Here is a 26,379-nt window from a genome sequence, read left to right on the forward strand (position 1 = left end):
GTCAGACAAGACTGAAATCACCAAATGACAAAACGGTTAGTCTAGACCTATACCAAAAACAACGACAACAACAAAAGATTTTTGATTTCCTGTAACTCCTTTCCTAGCTCAAATCTTCTGTCCTCTGTGTCCAAGGAGGATTTGGCACTTTCCTAACCATTGGCACCCATCTGGGGAGGAGAATAACCATACTGTCAAATCTATAGACAAGGCGATTTCTCCAGCTGTAACATCAGAGCTCCTTGCCATACTAGAAGGTCTTCCAAGCAGGGGGCACCAAGCTATGAGGAGCTGCTAGACAAGAATTTCAAGGGTGGAATGGAGCCTTGAACTCCAGCTTGTCTAGCAAAATTCAGGAGGAAAAAAAAAATCCTGAATCCAAAGAACTAGATCTTTCATTAGAGGACTTCAGTATTGAACAGGATCTTTGACCTACAAACCAACCACAATACAGAATTCCCTCTCTACTTATTCTCTGTGTGGCTTTGGGCAATCAGTCCATTCACAGAGAGGTGGGTCATCAAGCACCTACTACTATGTGACGGGCACATGCTGGGAGCTCTGGATACAAATACAATGAAAGAAACAATCCACTTGCAAGAAGCTTACACGGTAACAGGGGAGGGGACAAATGTGTACACACATGTACACACACACACAAAAAATTAATACCAAAAATAACAAGTATGAATACAAAGTAGTTTAATACAAGTTGGTGTTGAAAGGAAGGCTTTAGCAGCTGAAAGGATCGGAAAATCTTCATGCAGAAGATTGTGCTGGAGCCAGGTCATTAAGGGAGTGAAGCGTCCTATAAAGAAGGGAGTGCATTCCAGGGGTGGAGATAAGAGATATGCACAATGAGACTGGAACCAGTTTCTTCATTTGTTAAAAAAAAAAAAAGTAACTAAATGAAACTCAAAGGAAGGGCTGTCAGTCCTATGTTAATTTTTTTCAGCTGGAATGAGCTACAGACCTTAATTATAACTGGAATCATTGAAAGGACTTTTGCAGATGAGGACACCAATATTTGTGACTTGTACTAGATAGTGGAACTGGGAATGTGGGGATTGAATCCAGGCCTTATGACTCCAGATTCAGCACTCTTTCCACTGTTTCAAAAAATAAAGAACCATTACTGATAGCTCTAAGACCAAAAAAGGAGCAAAATGAATCCTGGTCAAGACTGTTCCATCATTTTTCTCTCCTACTAAGTGAAGTGAGAACTAAGGTTACTACTGGTTGCCAATGGTCATGCCATCCTCCAGGAACAGTTCTGATTGCAGAGAAAAATCTAAAATGGAGAGAAGCAGTAAAGACAGGGACCTATAGAATGCATAACTTGAACTATGTCCTAGGCAACAAGAATAAAATTTGGTCCAACCTATCTCAAAGATGAGGTGAAATATTACACAGAGGATTCAGCAGCCTAGTTCTGCCACTAGCTGTGTGAGCCTGAACTACTTACTTAGTGTCTCTGGGCCCCAGTTTCATCACCTACAAAATAAGGATGATAATACCAGCACCGCTTCCCTCAGGGTAACGTTGCTGTGAGGATTAAATAAGGTAACATAAATATGTAAAAAGCATTTTGAAGACCAGGAAGTATTACGCAAATGGAATAGGTGTTATTATTCTTACAAAGATGGCTAACTCTGTAGTACTGTGGCTCATCTACAAACAATTCTAGAGTTTTTAATTCAACCGAAGAAACAGAATCAGTGTTCAAATACTGTCCCTCCCGAATACAATGCTGATGAAAAATTCTCACCTGGTTCTGTCCCATTCCGTGACAAGGATAAAGAATGACTTGGCTCCCTGTCACTTCATTTTCACTAGGAGGGTTATAGTCAAAACAGTAATCTGCCATTCCTCTGTTTACCAACTAAATGAAAGAACATACCAGAATATCATTTTAGACATAGGTATATTAGTCTGCACACATACACATGTAAGCAACCAATCATCTCTAACATGCCTGAATTATTATCATCATTATAATTACTTTTAAGAGAAAAGAAAGATCTAGGTCAGAGGTGGGGAACCTGCAGCCTTGAGGACACATGTGGCCTTCTATGTCCTTGGGTGCAGCCCTTTGATTGAATCCAAACATCACAGAACAAATCCCCTCAATGAAAGGATTTGTTCTATAAAACTTAGACACAGGAGAAAGGCTACCGCCCTGATCTAGGCAATAGGAGACATTTCAATACAACAACAAAGTCTTCTGCTTACCATTCCAAAGTGGCCAGGTCTGTCTTCAGGAATGTGAAGCTCTGGATATACATTCTCTAGGAACCATTTAAAATCCTTACATTTAAGTTTGGCACGAAGTTCTCGCCTTTCTGTTATATCTCCATATGGTTCCTCAAGGAAAATCAATCAATCAATTTTAGTATTTAGCCCTCCATATTAGCTTCATCAGACCCTACCAATAGATTCACACCCTCAAACAGACCTACCCCAATCTTAACTCTTTCATTCAAAGTCCAGGTTAAGTTCCACTTCTTCTATGAAGCCCACCTTGAATGCTTCAGCCCAATCTCTCCTTTTCCTGAACTCATAGCACTTTGGGGCTAGAACAAACTTTTGGCACTTAGCTTGGATTCAATCATATGCAATCCTATGACAACTCTTGTGCTGTCGTATGACTGTAATCTGTAGCACATTTCATTACAGTGTGAATCCAAAGAATCTTTTTAAAGGAAACACTGAATATTCAATTGTTTTTAGTCAACACATCAAAGAAATTAAAACTAAACTAAACTTTACACAAAAACCCCAAATTTTTAAAAATGAGACACATAATACCAAAAATTTTTTTAGAGATATTAGGGTGTTTCTAAGCATACTGAGCACAGCCCATACACAGGCCTAGTTATTTAGACCTCATGCTAGTCAAACAGCTATGTGTCTGAGGCCAGATTTGAACTCAGGTCTCCCTGACTCCAGACCTGGCACTCTAACTAACTACTGTGCTACCTAGGCTGCCCTGCCAAGAGGAGGAAGAAACCCTAATTCAGCCTCATTATGAAGCAAACTAGCTTGAAGATAACTGAGGTAATGAGACACAAAAAGGGAGGCAGGGATGAGGGGGAAGACATCATTCTTAAGCAGCATCAGTGGAGGAAAAGTCAAGATGAAATTGATTCTTATTGGGTTCACTGCACAGGAATTTAAGTTACAAACTCACCTTACGTGCATGCATATTTCGGTGGTAATAAATTTCTTTATATTCATCCATCCAGACTTCAGCAGCACGGACGCTGTTAGCCAAAGCCTTGCTCCGTGAGTAAGGAGCTTGTTTAGGGAAGACATGACCTACGTGAGAACAAGGGTGGATCTCAAGACTTCCTCCACACTGCCAGATCTAAACATACAACATTGGTGGTGAATCATAGGTCAGCATGTACCAGAAGATCACTATACACGGTAATACATAAGCACCCTGCTTTTACCTTCTCCTAAATGTTCTAATATACACAAACACAGGGGTGTAATCATTATTTTTCTGAATCTGCTTACTTTATTCTGCATCAGTTCATTCCTTAAAAATGCAACTTAATTTTAAAACATTTTGTTGCTATTTTTTGTTTTAAACATCACCTTTGCTTCTAAATACATCCCTCTTCTTTGTACCTAGTGAACTAATAAATTGCAGAGAAAGTATCACTTGGCTGTCTATAAATACTGTTGTCAGATATAGGGTCAGATTTTGGCAGAGGAAGTTTTCACATCTGGGAGTTCTCTTTCCCACTGAAATCACAGGTCTAGTCTCTGTCACCTATCCCCAATAATGTGAAGACTTGGAGGTCCTGTGATGGCACCAGCATGATAGACTCCCAATGTGAGAATGCCTTTCACCAATGTAGACTGCATTTCATGGTGTCGACTGGGGCCCAAGGGGGTCATATGACTTGCCACAGGTTACAAAGCTAGTAAGTGTCAGAGGTGGGATCTGAATACAAGTCTTCTTTGGGGATGTAAGGAGGAAATACCTGACAAATGAAACAGGCTTTTCAGAAGGGCCAGCCAAACAGCATTAAGGTGACAGAAAGAACCAAGGAGTGGGGTGCTTCATGTAGTAGTAGTAGTAGCAGTAGTAGTAGCAGCAGCAGCAGCAGCAGCAGCAGCAGCAGCAGCAGCAGTAGTAGTAGAACTAGTAGTAGTAGTAGTACTAGCAGTATTAGTAGTAGTAGTACTAGTACCAGTATTAGTACTAGGAGGAGGAGGAGGAACAGGAGGAAGAGGAAATGTTATCATGTTAGATAGCACTTCCTATGTTCCAGGCTCTGTGATAAGCACTTAAATATATCATTTGACCCTCACAACAATCCAGGGAAGTTGGTACTATGATTATCCTCATTTTACCAATGAGGAAACTGAGGCAGAGGATAAATGACTTACCAAAGGTCACTCAGCTAGTAGATCTTTGAGTGTGGATTTGAATTCAGGTCATCCTAACCCTAGGCCCAGTGCTTTATCTAACCTGGACAACAAGGCCCAACCCACTTAGCACAGAATGAATGTAATCACTAAATAGTCATTGTTTCTCTTTTACCCAGGAACGCTGAGGGTCTTCCCCTCCCAGTTTTGATTTTTTTTTGATTAAAGGGGCCATCCCTTGAGTAACTACTTAAAGAGGCCTATTCTTTGAATGGGGTGAGAATTCGGTAAGACAGCCTAAAAGGGCCAGTCTCCCATTGCATCCTGGGCCATCTCCCATCATCCTGATGAATATCAGACCACTGGACCCAGATGGCTCAGGAGAAGAAAGTGAGGCTGGTGACCTTGCACAGCCCTCCCTCACGCAAATCCAAGTCAACTGCAAGTCATGTCATCATCTTGACGTCATGGTCCTCTTCTAGAATGAAGGACAAACACAACCACCTAGCTACCTATACATACTCAAAGTAGTCAGATATATGGTTAGTTTAGGTTTTTTTAGTTAAGTATGGATCAGAAACCTTTATTCTTCAAACTTGTCCATGTCTATGCTTTTATGGTTTATCTTGTTTTTCTTAGTAAACTTAGTAAAGTTTCTTTTAAAAACTCTAAGCATAATTCAGCTGACCTAAAAAAAAAGTTTGTTTTTTTTCTACACTTAGGTTAATATAGAAAATAGGGAAAAGCATACAGACTGGTTGTGATGGTGACAATATTCAAAACAGCTCCAGAGCCAGCAAAGATCTTTTAGAATTGCAAGCCCCACGATGAGTTAGGACGAGCCATTACAGCCTCTCCTTGCCTGACTGATGAATTATATTACATAGGGAGTTATATTAGACCTAACATCTTTATGATTCAGAACATCAATTATTGTCCCATGCTATAACACAATGATACCTTTCTGGGTTAATTGGATATAACCTTTGTTTACAGTTTTCCATCAGTTTTTTTATACTTTTAAAATATTTTTTTATCTCCTCTTTTGAAAACTAGCCTCCAAATTACTAGATAGCCACAGTTAGTCTTGCCAAAATTTTGCTGTTTTACTGTCCTACAATCTATCTCTACAAAGATCCCGAATAATAAAAAGGAAGAAGGGAGAACAGAGAAACACACTCACACATACACCTATGTGTATAGAGAGAGAGGAGACAGAAGAAAAGGAACGAAGAAAGTAGGATATCAAAAATATAAGTTAAGGTAAAGGAGAAAAATGAGCATTAAATTTCTAGATCAAATAGTATTTGAATTTCTAGCTTACATAAGGAAGATGTAACAAAAAATAGAAATGAAATTTGAAATAATGTAGTTTCATTTTGCACCCACCAAATCAATAAAAAAAAAAAGACATGGAATATTCAGTGTTGAATAGGATGCAGGAAGACAGAAACCCTAATAAACTGTTGGGGAAGCTGCGAATTAGTAGAATCATTTTGGAAAACAACGTGAAATTAATTACGTTTTTTAAAAAAAATTGCTAAAATATCCACATCTTTTGAGTGGGAGATTCCTTTGCTGGGCATACATCCCATGGATCAGAGGAGGTCAAAGACATAAAAGACTCATATATTGCAAAATATTTACTGCAACATTTGGTGGGGGGACGGCAAAGGAAAGAACTGGAAACAAAGGAGGTACCTGCTGATCATAGAATGGCTAACAAGTCATCGTACATGAACACAACAGACTATGACTATAGGAAAGTAAAGAAGGACCACAGAGAAGTCACAGAAACATGGGAAGGTGTGTGTGTGTGTGTGTGTGTGTGTGTGTGTGTGTGTGTGTGTATGTAAAGTGATGGAAAGAAGCAGGAACACAATATACACAATGACAATAACAAATAAGTAGACAGAAAAAGAAAACTGAATCCCAGAGAAGTATTGAGAAAAAGCACTTCTTGCCATTATCTCTACCCCCTCTTTCTGAAGACAGGAGGGCTATGAGTATGGAATACTGCATTTACTGTCAGACACAGTTAATATATATATGTTTTGGCTCAATGTTTTTCTTCTTTCTTTTTACATTTTTATTACAAGGAAAAGTTCACTAGGTACAAAGAGGAGAAGGTATATTCAGAAATGAAGAGGATGTTAGAACAGAAGACAGCAATAAAACTTTTAAAAATGAAATTACACTAAAAAAAAATAAACTGATGCAGGATAGAGTAAGTGGAACCTGGAAACCAATACATGAATAATGACCACAACACTGTAAAGGAAAACAACTTTTAAACACTTGCAGAACTATTACAGTCAATGCCATGATCACAGAAGATGATGATGGTGAACTGGGCTTCCCAACCTCTTTCAGAGAAGCGAAGGACAATGGGACACATATTTTCCAGTGAGGCCAATGCTTTTCTTTGATTATATTCATTTGTTATGATAGAAGAACTGGTGGGGGAAGACTTTTAGGAGGTAGCGGAGTAAAAATGATGTCAAAATGAAGAAGAAATGAAAGAAAGACTGTCAATGAACCATTTAAAAAATATAGACAAGACAGCACAAGAAAGTTCAGAAAGTGACACAGAAACTAGGATGGTGTTCAAACAGCCATGTTAAATTTATGATATACTATTTTTTGAAAGTTGCATATAATAAAGATTGAGAGGTTTCATAGGCAACCTTTTTCTGTTCCTATTTGTATATAAAAATAGCAGCTAAATGGATAGAATGTTGGACTGGAGTCAGAAAGTGTAGAGTTCAAATTTAGCCTTAGACAAGGCCTAGCTATGGGACCTACATAAATCATTTAATCTCAGTTTGCCTCAGTTTCTTCATCTGTAAAATGGGGGTAATAATAGCACTTACCTCTCAGGGTTGTTATAGAAATCAAATGAGGTAATCATTATAGAGCACTTAGCACAATACCTTCAATGAAAGTTGACTAGCAAATTATAAAAATGCTCATGTCTGTTGTCTGATGTTTATCAGTTCAAAATAATTAAAGGAATTTCTATTTAAAAGAAAATCTTCCTCCTTTCCCTTCACTGTAAAGCAGAAGACTGTGGATATAGAATTATAGCACAGACATGATCAGTGTTTTTGGATTTGATGAACTGTTTGGTTTGGGGTTTTTTTGCCCATTTTTAATCTTTGTTACAAGGAAAAGCTCACTGATTAGGGGAAGGGGAGGGATAGATTCCAAAGTAAATGCCATGTAACAACAAACAAAATCAATAAAAATAAAATTTGTTTTTAAAAGCAGGTTTAAAAAAGAAATCTTTTATTTTAAAGAAATTTCTTTGAGGTGACATTGTTTCATGATTTGTAAAAGGATAAAGAATCTTGGCTCCTTAAAACAAAGCAAAACAAAGCTAGTTGTATCACTTTTTTATAGAGTCAAGGAAGTGGTAATAAATAGCAGTCAAAGACAGATACTTTTTTGCCCTTTAAAAGGTACTTCGGGGCAATTAAAGATGAAGAGTGCAAACTCTTTACCCACACCATCCCTGCCAAGAAATGTGGTACCATTCTCCATCTCTGAGGAATAAGTGTTCCACATAAGTGAATTTACTAGATAATTGAATACATAGTTTGTCTTGTAACAAAAATGAACTTTCCAGACAACCAGATAGGCTAGTTAGATTTTCTATAACTTTTATATTTATATACACATATATGTGTGTGTTTGTGTATATGTGTGTATGTATGTATATGTACATACATATATACGTGTGTGTATGTATGTGCATATATACACACATGTTTGCATGCGTCTGTATGTGTATATATGTATATATTCACATTCTCTGTATACAAAATAGTGAAGTCCTTACTAATGAAAACCCCTTATTTATCATCAACTGATCCTTATTTTGTAAACAAAAACCAAAATAAAGCTTAAGGTAAACACTTCTTGTATATCTCATATATATATGTATATATCCTATATAAATAATCTTATTGGTATGCAGCTGTTTTCATGTTGTCTGCCCCCATTAAACTACGAGTTCCTTGAGAGAATGGACTGTCTTTGCCTTTCTTTGTATCCCCAGTGCCCCACGCTTATAAATGTTTATAAACGGCACTTATAAATGTTTAATGACTGTTCAGTGTTAAAGGATTTAGACATTTTAATGCTTTAAAAAAATTAAAAGTATATTGGCAATTTACAGTTCTATGTGAACTGATTATCCACAAATAGACTGGCTATAAGAAATCTTGCTTTTGAATTCTTGACACATTTATCTTAAGTGAAGATTACTTTTATTAAGTATTTTAATGATATCTGTTTACTTAAGTTCTTGATGATATTATCTGTTTGGCATGACGCACTGGGCAGGCTGTACAGACAGAAGAGCTGAACATCCCAACACTTGATTTCATTTCTCATGTTCCATTGAAGGCATGATTCAGAAAGACAGCTGAACAAAAAGCAACATTAACTTCAGCTGGCATAGGCTCCCCTTAGCCTGAATGAACCAGCTGTAGCACAGAGCGAAAAGCCAGGAGTTAGACAGGATGTGGGAAGTGGTTAGCTTGTTACTTCCTGTTGAGCCAGAGCATTATAATGCAGCTTCATCATTTTGCCTGAAGTATTAGAAATTCTCCAAATGTGGTTTTATTTATAGACGTCTGCTGGCTTAAAAACGTATGTTACGACTAATGATATTTGACCCCCTAACTGCCTACTTTCTGGCATTTCACTGCTATGGACAAATAAGGGAAAGAAAATGTAAATAAGCTAAATTATTCTACCCATTAATATCCTTGGCAGAAGTTTGAAAGGGAAAAAAGAGATTGAGATCCCTTATACTAAGAATGAAGAGAAAGGAAGAGAGGAAGGAAGGAAGGAAGGAAGGAAGGAAGGAAGGAAGGAAGGAAGGAAGGAAGGAAGGAAGGAAGGAAGGGAGGGAGGGAGGGAGGGAGGGAGGGAGGGAGGAAGGAAGGAAGGGAGGGAGGGAGGAAGGAAGGGAGGAAAGGAGGAAGGGAGGAAGGAAGGAAGGGAGGAAGGGAGGGAGGGAGGGAGGAAGGAAGGAAGGACGGAAGGAAGGAAGGAAGGAAGGAAGGAAGGAAGGAAGGAAGGAAGGAAGGAAGGAAGGAAGGAAGGGAGGGAGGGAGGAAGGAAGGAAGGAAGAGATTTTTTCTTGTTTCTAATATTTTAAAAATTTTATTTATGAGTCTAAAGTTCACCAGTCTTTCTAACCAATATGATCAGAGGGTCTCCTAAAGATTTCTCCAGGAGGTATTCATCCTGGGGAAAAAAAACAAAACTTGATAAATAAGAATCAAACTCATTACCTACGGGGATAGGAGGAATCTGATGGACTGCTTTGAGTAATAAATTTAAGAAGTAAGAATTGGGCAGAGAGAACTTGATGGACTCCTTCACCCAGAAAATATAGAACGTGGAAGTAAAACACTATATATCATGAATGGTTAGACCTTGAGGTCAATGAAAGAAGTTCTGAAGGACATTAGGGATAATGCAGCCCAAACTGCACTACATACTAGGTTGTGTAAGCCTTTCTGGCTGCTGGTATGTGGACTATCAGTAAAACAGATTTACTAAGGGAAGAGATACCCAGTCTGTCCTTTCTAAGCCACTTAAGGTTTAAGAAGAGAGTCCCAAAACCTGAATCAGAATATGACTCTCAATCATATGACAAAGTAAGTACAAGATGGTCCCTGCACATGGAAGAGGAGAGAGGGGAGGGATACAGGACATACATACTCTTCACTTACAGAACTAGATTGGTGAAACATATTCTCAGATTGTTTTCTCTATGGACAATCTCAAGCTGGGATGAAGATAACATCTAGCACTTATATAACTGCTTTAAAGTTTCCAAAGTGTTTTACATGATCTCATTTGATCCTCACAACAACCCTTAGGTGCCAACAACCAAAAGTTAGGTACTATTATTAGCTACATTTTATAAATAAGGAAACTGAGGAAGACAGAGGTTAAGGGACTTCTCTATCATCACACAGCTAGCAAGTATAGGAGTTAGGAAGACCCAGGTTTGAATCTTATCTCATGAAGACCCTAGTTCAAATCCATATCTGAGATAAGTATCTGAGATAAGTATCTGAGATACTTAAAAGCTATGTGACCCTGGGTAAGTCACTTAACCTCTGTTTGCCTCAGAGGCAGAGTGGTCCATATATCATGGATCACCTAAAAGACTATCTTAAGTATCTCGTTTCTGGAAGATGCCATCTTTGAGATTAGAAACCACTCACACAGGTAGGCAACTAAGTAACTAAGGAAGTCTGCTGGTCTACCATCTCCCTAAGTTAGATTCCATGCTGTAATCCAGGAACTATTGCTTAGTACCGTTGTTAGATTTATTCTAACACTATGCTTGGTACATAGTAGTGGTTCATCTTTCGTTTTTCAAAGAAGACCAATGATATCACAAGGTGATGTCTTGACTTGCACGTGAATTGGATTTAAGTGAGGCACAGTTAAGCAAAGTCATCAGCCTCACTCTTCCAGATTCATCAAAGTCTAGTGGATGACCTTGGCATCTTCAGTGTCTGATCAAGCTCTAAGCACTCCATTGTACCAGCTTCAGCTGCCTTCATGGCCCACTGGAACAAATTATTCTGCCAGAGGAAGTCTTCACATGCTTGGGGGAGACAATCCTCTAACTTTACACTGACAGTTCTGAGGTTTGTTGGTTACTCTCAACCTGGTTGAGCCTGTCTGCCAGGGCAGTTGACCAGGGTGTGGACACTGGGCATGTTAGAGTTACTTGGAGCCACAAGTGAGAGTCCAGTGAAAGGTGGACACCAAAGGTGGATGAGCAACCCTGAAAAGGACTCCATAAGCCCTTACATCAGAGGTGCTAGTCCTCCCTAAACACTCCACACACTCCCTGGCACATAGTTGGCATTTAATAAATACTTGATGAGTGATTGATTCTTGTCACTAATTAGCATAAACATAAACAACAGGATTTTTTTGATCCAAACTAACTGTGATTTTATTACTGTAGGGCAAAGGTCAGCAAATTATAGTCCCCTGGCCAACTCTGGCAGAGACTTGTTTCTGTACAGCCTATGGCTATAGACAGGAATGATCTTTCTTTAACCACAACAGGATGTGGTAGCAGTAGTTTGCCTACCTCTGGCAGGGAATTCCTGGTAAGGGAACTTCCTGTAATAATGCAGATGAAAAACCACTCTACAAAACCGCTCTATAGTCTCAGAAAATTGCCTGGAGTACAAAGGGATTAAGTAATCTGCCGCTGGTCACAACATCAGTGTTAGAAGCAACACTCAGGTCTTCCTAACACTGGAATGTGTCTCAGTCACGGCGACCCTGATCCATCTCCATAGTTTTTCTTCAGTCTTTTCAGACTCTGGAGTTTTCTTGGCAAAGATACTAGAATAGTTTGCCATTTCCTTCTCCAGTTCATTTACAGATGAGGAAACCGAGGCAAAAAGCATTAAGTGATTTGCCCCACAAAGTTACTAAGGCCAGATTTGAACTCCAGAAGATGATTCTTCCCTGACTCCAGGTCTAGCACTCTGTTCACTGTACCAGCTAGCTGCTAATGCATTTCTATACTCAATATGGAACTGACTGTTTTATTTTAAACTACTGATGGAGTTACCAGTTTGTAAACTTAGAGAATGTCTATACCTGGTAGAATGGGGCAACCTGAGTTAAGCTCTCACACAAGTAAAAGTTACAACATAAAGCTAGTAAAGATTGTATGTTTAGTGTATTCATTACTGTGGATGACTACAGTTACCGAGAGAGCATTCCCACTTCTTTACAAACAGTCCATATCTTTACATCCAGTAGAGGCCAGTCAAATATTTTGCTGAAATTTAATTCAAATAATTAATTATAACACTTACCCTAAATGAGAACTCAAGGTTTTCTCCACCCCATACTTCCATTCCTGTATCATAGGATCCAAGATACTCAAAATATCTCTTATTCACAGCAAACAGTCCACCAGCCATGGTTGGGGACCTAGAAAATATGTCCATATTGATTCTAATATAGGCAGAAAAAAAGCTATTGGCAACAATCATGGATATGTTTTCAATCCTGTTAGCATAACAGGCTCAGGTTTAGATTCAAAGCAAAAGGGAGCTAATTCCATTTATTTGAGCTTCTCATCGTCTTATATACAAGGGTTATCCCTCTCTAGAACAGCCACGTTTAACAGCTTCTGACTCTTCTTAAAACTATTCATTAGCTTCTGTTATGACTGGGTTTATTTTTTTCTACCACATTTTAATCCAAATATAGGCTGTCCTGGATATAGGCAAATTAGATCTCTTTGAAATGGAGAAAAATTATGTATAGGTATTTAATCCTTCAGGGACTTAAAATATTGTTAGCATAAGTACACCTTGTACTGGCACAGACTGAAATCCTTCTGTGACTTACTAGGGAGTCTCTGAAAATCATTGTAGCTAAAAAAAATCCATCACCCTGCAGCCAGCCTGGGGATGGGTTTCTCCAACCTTGGTTAGGCTAAGTCTTCAGATTAACAGACACAGTTTTGCTACAGAGCCCTTCTGGCCCAATATCACCTGTTAACAACTGTACTCCATTGGCATAGTCAATGAGAAACCAGAGTGAGCCCTGCAGTAGTATTTAAGAAGCCTAGAACTTTAGTGGAACTAAACATGAAAAAACAATATCAATTACCAGCTATAATCAGATTATACAAGTCAGATTTTGAGGGGAAAATGGCCTTTATTCAGCCCAATTTGGGGTTTTGGATGTAAATGAACAATTATGCCCCAAAAGTTTGATTAATGCACTGATGTCATCTGGAAGGGGCAGATTGTCTGGAGATGCCTGGATCCTGTCCTGTTTCGTATGTCTGTCAGTGACTTGGGCAAATCGAATGTGGAAACCTTATCAAGTTTGCAGTTGACCCAAAGCTGGAAGGGAGAGCTAATGAGATAAAAGACAGAATCAAGATTGAAAAATCACCAAACAGGCCAGAATGATGTCTGAACTGTCATGGTCATCAAATTTAAGAGGGATAAATTTAGTCTTGTACCTAATTTTAAAAAATAATTTGTATAAGTATAGGCTAAAAGAGATTCAGTTTTTCAGTTCATTAAAAAAAGCCCTGGGAGATACCATTTACCAAAATCTTAATATAAATGAGCAGTGAACAATGTGACACATAGCTGCTTTTAAAAAATATGGCTAATGTAATCTTGGGCTCCATTAATAGACTGTGATGTTCAGATGAGTGGAAATATAACAGCCTATATTGGTCAGCCCACATCTGAAATACTGGGTTCAGTTCAGACAGTCATATTTATAAGGATGTTAACAAACCAGATTTTGTCCCCAAGAGGACAACCAGAATAGTTAAAGTTTTAGGAATCATGTCATAAGGAAAAGCTGAAGTAACTGGGGATCCCTAATAAGGAATCTTGTGGGAAAGAGAATAGCAATAATCAATCACTTCAACTGGTTAAGGAGTTGTTAGTACCAGCTTACCAAAAAGAACCAAGTGTTCTTTTGGCATGGCTCTTAAATCCCCAGAACTCCTGCCCTCTAGCTTCACCTTGATTGATGGCTGCTTCAGTCACCCACTACATCAAGGGTTCATTGTCCATGCCTACAAGACCAGAAACCAAGCTCTAGTTGACTTAACCCTTTTATCTCCAGAATTCATGCCTGAAGATTTCCATAGTTCTTATAGGTGGCTTAGTCATCTACTACAACTAGGCCCACATTCAACTAAGTCTTAACTTACTTTATAGCCATCTCAAACACTGAGAACAACTTTCCCATCCCCATCTACTTTCCAGTTCTAGAATCATAATCTAATTAACTCCAAAGGGTATGCCAATCTACTTCTCCTATGGCTTTATGCACCTTCCTTGTAACTTTCCAAATCTAAATATCCCCCTTCAGCCATCACTCTTTTATATGTAGGTTCCCCCATTAGAAAATAACCTCATAGAGGGTAAGAACTATACGTACTTTCAGAGTTATATCCCCAGCACTTAGCACAGTGCTTAGCAAACAGTAACTGATTAATAAATGGATTTTCATTTATTGATGATCACCAATTTCTTTCGAAGTAAACTTTAGCATAGCAAGCCCACATTTATACTTTTGTTAAGGTCCAACATTAAACTTACAATCAATAATTTTCTGAAATCATTTTTTTTCTCCCTTTCTGAAAACTGAGGCATGACTTCCCTATTCCCAAGATTTTGGCACCCCTTATTCTCCCTTATTCCTCAAAGATTACTAATAGGCTTGCTAAGATCACTTTGACAAGTCTTTTCCCATTACTCTGGAAGACCATTTGCCTTGAACTAATTTAAAGGTGCTCCCTTTCTATTATAATTAGAGCATCTAACATTTATATAACACTAAAGTTTTCGAGTTCATTTATGTATTTTATCTCATCGAACCTCACAGTTATGAGATAGGTGCTATTATTATGCCTATTTTACAAATAAGGAAACTGTGGCCTAGAGAAATTAAATGATTTGCCAATGATCCCATAGCTTATAAAGGTCAGAAAGAGATTTAAATCTCAATGCCTCCAGACTCTGAATCTAATACTTTTTCCACCATACCAGGATGCCTGTAGGCTTTAATCCCGCCCCTCCTTTGTGATGCTTTTTCTAACCTTTCACGTTTTTATTTTCTGGGGAAAAAAAAATGGACCCTACAGAGTCAACAAAAGTCCTGATCAGGGGGGATCACTTCCCAGACTACTGTTTACTCCAGTATTAACCTGTCACTTTATGAACTGGAGTTTACATAATTTATCAACTTGCCGGAACAAAGACTTCCGGCCCCAGCCCATGGAATACTGGCCCAATGAGAACCTAAGTGGTCCTGAAGCAAACTCAAAAGAACACATCGTTTTCTTGACCATTATTAATTGTTCTTCTGTACCTATCCAGAAGCTTATCCAACTGAACAGGGTTAAAAAGGGCTTAATTATGATTTAACTGGGGTTTTGTAGGATTACAGGATTATAGATTCATAACTAAAAGGCACCATATTAGATTTTATCCATCTCAGAAACTAACAGTCCTATCCAAAAGATATAATGCATCTGATGATTCAACAAACACATGTACATACATATAGCTAAACAACAGGTAGCTCAAGAACTTCCAACAATAATTTTTTCTTGAGGAAGTCAACGGGAAATGGTAGTCCAGAAAGGGCTGACAGAAAGATGGCAACCAACTGAAGATTTCTCATGAAGTTTCCTGGGCATCCAAGTATTCAAGTCTAGGGGTTTGATACTCCAGGTCAAGAAGAAAGACAGAGGTTCATGATAAGAGTCATAGTTACAACTGATTTATAAAATTATGAGCATGAAAAATAATATAAAACAGAGATAAATGATTCCTGACCTGATGACATCAATCTTGGAACGTCTTCGTTTTTGCTCCTTCTCTGGCACCACATGCCAAGTGAACACCAGTCTCCAGTCAAAACCTCCAATCTGTGGTTCCCCTGAATTTCCCAGATACTCAAATGTATTCCAATCAATGACATCAATCACAGGACATACAACTGCTGATTCTTCTTCATTAATCCTGAAAATAGCAGTTAGATATTTGCCCCTTAGTAAATCTGAAAATTAAAGCTCTATTTGCACTTCTATTTTGAAAGACAACTGTCCATAATTACCCATAATTGGGTTAGAGTTGTCATGCCACCATGATGGAAAATGGAACTGGCTACCCACCAAGGTATTGAATTCCCCATTCATCTTGGAGTTAGTGTTGAAGTTTGTTGACAATGTTGGGAGTGTTGGAGATAGGATTCCTGCGCTGGGTGGGTATTTGGATTAAATGAACCCCAAAGTCCCCTTTAAGACTAAAATCCTATGAGAACAATGGTCCTTGCTGTAGAACATAAGAAAGCTAAACATATTTACTCATAGTCATTATTTAATTAAATAATACATGATTACCTATGACAATAACATTGTAAACAGACATAGCCTATGCTTGGTCTTTAGCTATTCAATTAGTCATTTACCAGGCATTTATGAAGCACCTACTGTTGGCCCCACAAATGTGCTAAAACTATGAAAAACACAAAAGAAGTAAAAGATATTCTTGTTTTTGAGTCACTTATGGCTAAACTGGGGAGTCAGTTCACACACAAAACCACTCAAGAAAAATTCAGTCACTCTGTCTAAGTATGAATTCAAGTTATAAAAACATAATTGCCATAAGACCATAGGGGCCAACAATAAGCAGTCTGGAAATAAGTTCATGGAGAAAGTCATTCTTGAGCTGGGTCCCAAAGGAAGAACAGAATTCAATTCAACCAATATTTGAGTCCCTATTTTGTACAAAGTACTACAAAAGCTACAAAAGGAGGTGAGGCAAAGCCTCTGCCTTAAAGAACTTAAAAATCTAAGAGGGGGAGGGGGATAAGACAAGCATGTAAATAACTATAGCACAGGGCATAAGGTGGCAAGTGCCTTAGCAAAAGAACACCATGTTCTTGTGGTTTCCGAAGAGGAAAAGCTGACATTTAGTTGGAAGATACAGAAGCTTCATAAAGGTGGAACTGGAGATAAACCTTGAAAAACAAATAGGAGTTTGGCAGGCTAGGATGGGGCAAAGAGAAAGTATGAGTAAATAATGGCCTGGATGATGCAAGAAAATGCCAAATGGGGTCACGAAGAGTCAGACACGACTGAAAACAACTAACCAACAACAACAAATAGCTCTAACTAGCAGGCGTGAGATGGACAATGACTTGGCAAAGAAGACTGAGAAAGAGCTGTCAGAAAGGTTAAGTGCAAAACCAACAAAGAGCTGTGTCACAAAAACTCAGATTGGGGGAAGTCCAGGAGGGGATGGGGACCAACTGTGCCAAAGGTCACAGAGAGATCAACAGGGTTGAGGACTGAAAAGAGGTCATCAATTTGGGCGATTTAAAAAAATCACTGGGAACTTTGGAGAACGTAGCTTCATTTGAGACATCAGGTCAGAAACCAGATTTGTAAAGCAGGTATAATAGTGCCTTGCTTGGACTTTCTAATACTTTTTATCATCTTGATTTTATTATTAATATTCTCATGAAGCCCACCTGTCTATTTTTCTTGATCATACTCTCATCTGATACAGTAAGAAAATAAAAGCTTACTGATAATTTTTCAAGGAACCATAACTGGGAACTTCCTAGGAGAGCATCAGAATATTAAGCTGAGAGGCTTCTCTGGATCCTGTTTAAAACTTGTTATGCCGATTGCGTTCTATATTTCTGTTGCTGATTGACGATAAGTAAATATATGATTTAATACAAATAAAAAATACAAAACCTCCTTTTGTTTAGTTCTGGAATCTAATCAAAGTCTATTTCCGTTGTTGATAGATGTATATATTTCATGGCCATCATCCAGGTCTTCATCACTTCAAGCTCAAATTGATGTAATAATCTCTTAACTAGTCTCCTGGGCTCTATTTTCTTCTTCTGAAAAATGCTGCCCCAAAACACTACTTTCATTATGTCTGTTTAAGAATTCATAATTACTCTACTAATGCTTATGTATAGGATCATTTCCAAACCCATTCTCTTGACATTCAAGGACCAGTGTCTTCCTCTGTTAAATAAGGATAATAATGTCTACTACAAGTGGTTAACAAGAAGATCAAAGGTATATGAAAGTACTTTGGATAGAAGTACAGAACTATATGATTTACAAATATATGTCACAGTGCTGGGCACTTTAATACAAGGAAATATAAAGCATGACTCTTCAATACACAACTGAGAAATAACAATATATATGCATATATATGAGCTGTTAAATAATAAAAGAACTAAGTAACAATAATTATATCCTGTCTGTGGTCTGTAGCATTAAAACTGATACTAGAAAATGGGGCCATGGCTAAGACACCCACAGATCCTAGTATTTAGAAGGTCCTTTTTACTGTATCTTCTATTTTCCACTATGTTTTAGATAACAATGAATTCTAAAAAATAAAAACTAGTAGAATATAATAACACATGTAAGTGAGGTGGTGTGGCATAATGGCTAAGAGTGCTGGATGCAGTTTCAAGAAGATTTGGGTTTAAATCCTACCTAAGCAAGCGCTAGCTCTGTGACCCTGGGCAAGTCATTTTACCTCTCTTTAACTTCAGTTTCCTCATTTGTAAAATGAAAATAATAATACATAGGTGCATGACAAACTTAAGAGCATTAATTAAGTGTTCACTATGACAACTGTAGCCAAGAGAGTTCTAATTCTGGTCAAACCTAATTGCTCATATCTAGGACACTGTGGTCTAGAGTCATTGCCACATTAAGCAGATGTTAGGGAAAACAAATCAGTTCCAGAGATATCCATGAGGATTAGATTAATATTCTACAGACTTCAAGTATAAATAACAGTACAGAACCCCATGGGCCACTGCATGTAGCCTTCTAAATTGACCAGTTCTCTATAAATTGACTGGTTCTTGACAAAGAAAGTCTGCCTCAAGGCTTCCCCTGAGCTTGATATAGTATGGCCTGACTCAGATCCAAATCCTGAATCATGAAGTTCCCTCAAAAACAGAACATCCTTAACCTCCTAGATATTCAGCTTCTAAACTATTAACACATCTGGCAGATTAATAGCAAATAGCTTTCCTTTGGATATTCTATATTGAGTTGGATTCTAAAGTCAACAGTAGAGTGATTTAGCTCTGAGAACCTTCCAACCAAGGTCAAGTTTACTCTCAATCTAGTGGCATTGTCTGTCCAAAGTAGAGCTGTCCTTGGTACCTAATCCTTCTCCAGTACCCACAAGGTCTTGGGTAACTTCTAGGTCTTTTTCTGTGGCAAAAAAATATTTTACTCATATCATATTCCTACATTTATTGTTGCTGGTGTTTAGTAGTTTCAGTCATGTCCAACTCTTGGTGACCTCATTTGAGGTTTTCTTGGCAAAGAGACTAGAGCGATTTGCCATTTCCTTCTCCAGCTCATTTTACAGATGAGGAAGCTAAGGCAAACAGGTTAAGTGACTTGTTCACAGCCACACAACTAGTAAATATATGAGGCTAGATTTGAACTCAGGTCTTTCTGACTCCAGATCCAGAGCTCTATCTGCTGTGCCACATAGCTACTCATATCCCTACATAATAGGCAGCTATTTTCTTCCATTTGGAAGCAGAAAACCAAGATATGGGATTAAAATACCTTATTAAGATTACACAGTAACATGAGGTCTTAGGACACAGACTGATATGACATTAATAAGCAATGAGAGTTACTGCTGGTAAGAAATGTAATCCCAACACAAGCAGAGCTAAGATTGCAGAGGAAAGGCAGGAACTCACCTGAGCTTTCTCCCAACCCTCCAAATAACACTAAAAAATTACTCTAAACAAATCCTAGAGCAACAGAACCCACAAACAACAGAGTAAAACAAATTTTCAGCCCAAGACAACTTGGAGAGTTGGTAGGAAAGGTTTGTTGTACCACGGTGAGAAAGAATTATAGTACAGCATAGGAGACTGGGCCCCAGCAAACCAGAAGTAGGCCTTGGGGCAACTGATTCACTGGCAGCAGTAGCAGTTTCCAGGCCTCTCAGCACACAGACACCAAATCCAACTTGGAAGGTCAGTAGGAAGGGTCTGTTGTATGTGGATGAGAGTGGAGTGCAGTCCAGCACAGGGGGTGCCAGAACAGCCCCAGCCCCAGCAAACCAGGAGCAGGTCTTGGAAGGGACTAAATCAGTAGTGACAGCAGCTACTTCCAGAACTCTGAGCCCACAGATGCTAAGGGGGTCAAACAACTGGCCAAAAGGAGATGGCAACGGTCTTTTTGCTAGCACTGAGGCAGGACTCTGTTGCTTTGCCCATACTTGGATCTGGGTCTCAGTTCTGGTTGGTAGTTCCTGGGTAAGAAGGAGCACTAGCACAGCAGAATTTGTGGCCACAGTGGAACAGGTTTCCTCTTCATAGTTCCAAGGCAGAAAAGAGTGACTGTGGTCACTCACAGACTACAGCACAGGACAGGAGAGGAGCAAACACCTTTCCTTAGATCATATCACCTTGGAAGAATTGAGAACTTCTGAATCCTAGGGTAGTACACTCTCCACTTGACAAAGGACTCAAAGTCAAGAAACTGACTGAGAAAATGCCCAAGAAAAGGGGAAAAATAAGACTATAGAAGGTTACTTTCTTGGTGAAAATGTATTTTCTTCCATCCTTTCAGATGAGGAATAACAAAGCATACCATCAGAGGAAGACATCAAGTCAAGGTTTCTACATCCAAAACCTCCAAAATAAATATGCAACGGTCTCAGGCCATGGAAAAGCTCAAAAAGGATTTTGAAAATCAAGAAGAGATGTGGAGGAAAAATTGGGAAGAGAAATGAGAGAGGCAAGCAACCCAAGAAAATCATGAAAAGCAAGTCAACAACTTGCTAATGGAGACCCCCAAAAACGCTGAAGAAAATGACACTTTTAAAAATAGACTAACCCAAATGGCAAAAGAGGTTCAAAAAGTCAATGAAGAGAAGAATGATTTAAAAAGCAAAATTGGCCAAATAGAAAAGGAGGTTCAAAAGCTCACTGAAGAAAATAGTTCTTTAAAAATTAGAATGGAACAGATGGAAGCTAATGACTTCATGAGAAATCAAGAAATTATAAAACAAACCAAAAGAATGAAAAAATAGAAGACAATGAGAAATGTTTTGTTGGAAAAACAACTGACCTGGAAAAACAGATCCAGGAGAGATAATTTAAAAATTATTGGTCTACCTGAAAACCTTGATCAAAAAAAGAGCCTAGACATAATCTTCCAAGAAATTATCAAGGAAAACTGCCCTGATATTCTAGAACCAGAGGGTAAAATAGAAATGGAAAGACTTCATCAATTACCTCCTGAAAGAGATCTCAAAAGGAAAACTCCTAGGAATATTTTTGCCAAATTCCAGAGTTCCCAGGTCAAGGAAAAAATATTACAAGCAGCCAGAAAGAAACAATTCAAGTATTGTGGAAATGCAATCAGGATAACACAGGATTTAGCACCTTCACATACACATAGAAGGCATAGGCTGACCTGAATATGAAGGGAAAATAGCTAAAAAAAAAATAAATTTACTCTTGAGTGGAATGTACTAGGAGTAAGAGAGAGGGAGAGGTAGAATGTAGCAAATTGTCTCATATAAAAGGGGGAAGAAAGAGCTTTTACAATGGAGGGGAAGAGGGAGCAGATGAAAGAAAATAAGTGAGCCTTACTCTCCTGGGATTTGACTTAAGGAGGGAATAACACACACTCAATTGGATATGGAAATCTATTTTACTCTGCAGGAAGGCAAGGGAGAAGAGAATAGGAAAGGGAAAATAATAGAAGGGATAGCAAATTTGGGGAAAAGGATAATTAGAAGCAAACATTATTGTAGGAGGACAGGTCAAGGGAGAGAATGGAATAAATGGAGGGCAGGACAGGACAGAGGGAAATATGGTTAGTCTTTTGCAGCATAACTATTATGGAAGTGTTTTGCATTGTTACACATGTATGTGGGTAGGGAGGGAGGGAGAGAATATGGCACTCAAAGCTTTAATAATGAATGCTAAAAATTGTTTTAGCAAGCAACTGGTAAACAAGATATATAGGTGATGGGGTATAGAAATCTATTTTGCCCCACAAGAAAATAGAGGGGAAGGAGATGGGAAAAGGTGGAGGGTAATAGAAGGGAGGACAGATTGGAGCAAGGGGTAGATGGGGTGCATGCTGTCCTAGGGTGGGGGTGGGGAGAGATGGGGAGAAAAATTTGAATTCAAATTCTTGTGAAAGTGAATGTTGAAAACTGAAAATAAATAAATTGTATAATTTATTTGAATTAAAAAAATAAAAAGCAAAATTGCTCAAATGGAAAAGGAGGTCCAAAAGATTACTGAAGAAAATTAATTCCTTAAAAATTAGAAGGGAACAAATGGAAGCTAATGACTTTATGAGAAATTTAAAAAAAAAAACAAAACCAAGAGAATGAAAAATGGAAGACAATGTGAACTATCTCACTGGAAAAACAACTGACCTGGAAAACAGATCCAGGAAAGATAATTTTAAAGTTATTGGACTACCTGAAAGCCATGATAAAAAACAAAACAAAACCTTAGACATCATCTTTCAAGAAATTATTAAGGAAAACTGTGCCGACATTCTAGAACCAGAGGGTAAAAGAGAAACTGAAAAAATCCATCAATAATCTCCTAAAAGAGATCCCAAAATGAAAATATTCCCAGGAACATTGTAGCCAAATTCCAGAGCTCTGAGGTCGAGAAAATATTGCAAGCAGCCAGAAGAAAACAGTTCAAGTATGGTGGAGCCACATTCTGGATAACACAAAATTTATGAGCATCTATATTAAAGGATCAGAGGGCTTAGAATATGATGCTCTGGAAGGCAAAGGAGATAGGATTACAACCAAGAATCACCTACCCAGCAAAACTGAGTCTAATTCTTCAGTGACATTCAATGAGATAGAAGACTTTCAAGCATTCTTGATAAAAAGGCCAGAGCCAAACAGAAAATCTGACTTTCAAAAACAAGACTCAAGAGAAGCATAAAAAGGTAAACAGGAAAGGGAAATCACGAAGATGATATTTGTAATTCATAAGACCTTATTATTAGGGTCGTTAGAAGGAGTGTATATATCTCTATCTATCTATAGATATATGTATATATCTATATAGATATATGTATCTTTACAGATATATATATCTCTATAGATAGATAGAGACCAAAGGTACACAGTGTGAGTTGAATATGAAGGGATGATATCTAAAAAAATAAAATTAAGGGGTGAGAGAGGAATGTACTAGGAGAAAGAGAAAGGGACAGTCTATGAGATGAATTATTTTACATAAAAGAGGCAAAAAAATATTTTACAATGGAGGAGAAGAGGGAGGAGGTAAGGGGGAATGAGTGAATCTTTCATCAGAATTGGCTCAAAGGGGGAATAACATACATACTCAGTTGGGTACATAAATCAATCTTACTCTACAGGAAAGTAAGAGGGGAAGGGGATAAAAAAAGGAGGGGGAGGTGATGAAGGAAGGGCAAATTAAGGGAGGGGATAGTCAGAAGTAAAACACTTTTGAGGAGGGACAAGGTGAAAGGAGAGAGAGAAAATAGCATAAAAAGGGGAAGAGGGAATAGGATGGAGGGAAATACAGTTAGCGAAAGTAACTGTGAAAAAAAATTTGAAACACGTTTCTTTGATAAAGGCTTCCTTTCTCAAACATAGAGTACTAAGTTAAATTTATAAAAATAAGAGCCATTCCTCAATCGATAAATGATCAAAAGATATGATCAGTTTTCAGATGAAGTAATTGCCATATGAAAAAATACTCTAACTCACTAGTGATTGGAGAAATTCAAATTAAAACAATTCTGAGGTACGACCTCATACTATTAGATTGGCTAATAAGGTAGAAAAGGTAAATGACAATGTTGGAAGTGATGGGGAAAAATGAGACATTAATGCACTGTTGGAGTTGTGAACTGACTCAACCATTTTGGAAAGCAATTTGGAACTATACCCAAAAGGTTATAAAACTATACATACCCTTTGACCTAGCAATACCACTACTAGGTCTGTATTCCAAAAGAGATTTAAAAAAACAAAAAGGAAAAGGACCTATATGTACAAAAACATTTCTAGCAGCACATTTCTGGGGTCAAAGAATTAGAAAGTGATAATAAGCTGTGTTATATGATTATGACAGGATACTATTGTACTATAAGAAATGATGAGGAGGCTGCTCTTGGAAAAACCTGGAAAGACTTGCCTGGGCTGCTGGAAAGTGAAATGTGCTGTGTGCATATAACAGCAATGTTGCAAGATGATCAGCTATGAATGACTTATCCATTCTCAGCAATACAACTGAAGGACTTATGATGAAAAATGCTTTCCATTCCCAGAGAAAGAACTGATGGTGTCAGAATACAGATTGAAGCATATTTTTCAACTTTATTTTTCTTGATTTTTTTTTTATCTATGTTTTCTTTCACAACATGACTTATGGATATGTTTTATATGACTACACATGTATAACCTATATCAAACTGCTTGCCTTCTCAATGGGGGATGGAGGTGCGGAGTAAGGAAGGAAGAGAATTTGGAATTCAAGGTTTAATATTCAAAATTGTTTTTACATATAACTGGAGAAAAAAAATCAAACTCAAAAAAAAAGGGAAAAAAGTGTAATCCCAATATGGGGATCAGAACTAGGTAAGAGTGCTATTGTCCTCAGTGGCTAGGGCACTCAGGAACAACCAGAGATCTAGATCACCATAGTCTTTCCTCATGCCTCTTGCCAGTGGCATAGAACTGGTAGCATCCTTTCCCTAGCACTGGTACTTCTCAGAATTTTCTTAGGTAAAGGAAAACAGAAAGAGAATTAGACCCATCTGTCTCATTTCAAGATGCCACTACTTATTTTAATGTTTTCTCCTACAGAAAAAGTGGATCTCTTTTTTTTTAAATGGAACATAACTAAACTCTATTTTGTTTCTTCTAGTGTAAGTATGTTTATATAGTGTTAAATTTCCCCAGAAATTACAAAGCTCCTTTAATAACTCCAAGCTTCTCATGGTCACAAAGGCCTACCTGTCTAATACCAACATCCTACTAGTGCTGCTGTATTGCAGCAAGACATGAAATACAACAACTTCCCAAGAATTAAAAATAAATACCACACAGAAAGTAATGGAGGGTGTGAATAAACAGAACATATAATCAATGAACGACTTCCAAAATTAAGAGCAGTAAAAGATGTCATCAAGGAAACCTGGGATAGGGTAAGAAGAGGGAAATCTGTCAATAACTCAACAAGCATTTGGGAAGCACTTGCTCTTTGGTAAGAGAACAAAGGTACTGTCACATGGCAAATTCAGGCGATAAGTGGACACAATTATTAACCTTGCAGAAGAAAACAAGAAAGGCCTTCAGAACTTTGGGTGAACCCTCTATTGTAAACTACTGAAGTCCTACATAATGAGCAGGCATGAAATACCCAAAGTGATGAGATTTCACATTTATTGGTGTATTTCAGTGTTAAAAGTCCTTTCCAGTTATTTGATCCTCCCAATAATCCTATGAGTTAAACCTATCCTCATTTTACAAATAAGGAAACTGAGGTTAAGCAGAGCAAAGCAAACTAACCCAAGGTCACACAACTATTAAGTAGTAGAACCAAGAACTGAACCCAGGGTTGTCTAACACCAAAAAATGCATAGAAGGCAATCCAGGACTGTAGGCTTAACAACTAATCAATCAAAAAGCATTTTTAAGAGCTTACAATATGCCAGATACTGTTTTAAGCCCTGAGGATACAAATAAAGGCATAAAAGAGTTCTGCTCTCAAGGAGTTCATATTCTAATATGAAGGATACCATGTAAATAACTAGGAATATAGAGAGTGCATGGGAGGGGATCTCAGGAGTAGTTGGAGAAGCTTGGAAAATCTTCTTTCTGAAGATAGAATTTAAGCAGAAACTTAAAGAAAGCCAGGGAATCCAGCAGGCACAGGAGATGAGGGAGAACATTTCAGGCACAAGGGGCAGTCAGGGATAAAGGCACCAAGTCAGAAGATGACTTGTGTATAAAGAGCACAACCCAAGTTGGCCATTATATAGCTGGATCATACAATGTACCTAGAGGATGAGAGAGGAAGAAGACTGGAATAGTTGGAAAAGGCCACATTACAGGGAGCACAGAGAAAATTTTTAATCCTGGAAGTAATAGGAAGCCACTGGAATATATTGAGTATCAAGGCTGACATGGTCAGAGCTCTGTTTTAAGAAAATCAATTTGGCAACTGAGCAGAAGGTGGATTGGAGTGAGAAGAGAAGAGGGGCAGGGAGGGAGGGAGAGTGAGAGGAAGGAGAGGATGGAGGAGAAGAAAAAAGGAGAGAAGGAGAAGGAAAAGAAGAAGATGGAGAAGATAAAGATGATGATGAAGAGAGAACCAAGGAGAAAGTTACTTTTA

At 38.1% G+C, this 26,379-nt stretch overlaps 1 protein-coding gene across 1 annotated transcript in view; it reads right to left on the reverse strand.

Annotated features, from left to right (window-relative positions):
• GALNT12 (polypeptide N-acetylgalactosaminyltransferase 12) overlaps positions 1-26,379 on the reverse strand; it is a 49,364-nt gene that overhangs the window by 7,315 nt on the left and 15,670 nt on the right. Inside the window, exons 4-8 of the mRNA XM_072604769.1 lie at positions 15,774-15,959; positions 12,264-12,381; positions 3,191-3,367; positions 2,233-2,364; positions 1,769-1,882 (exon numbers count right to left, since the gene is read on the reverse strand). Of these exons, the coding sequence (XP_072460870.1) occupies positions 1,769-1,882; positions 2,233-2,364; positions 3,191-3,367; positions 12,264-12,381; positions 15,774-15,959 (727 nt within the window). The remainder of the gene's footprint in view (positions 1-1,768; positions 1,883-2,232; positions 2,365-3,190; positions 3,368-12,263; positions 12,382-15,773; positions 15,960-26,379) is intronic.

This window comes from Notamacropus eugenii, chromosome 1 (assembly GCF_028372415.1).
Source record: "Notamacropus eugenii isolate mMacEug1 chromosome 1, mMacEug1.pri_v2, whole genome shotgun sequence".
In the NCBI taxonomy this organism is placed as follows: domain Eukaryota; kingdom Metazoa; phylum Chordata; class Mammalia; order Diprotodontia; family Macropodidae; genus Notamacropus; species Notamacropus eugenii.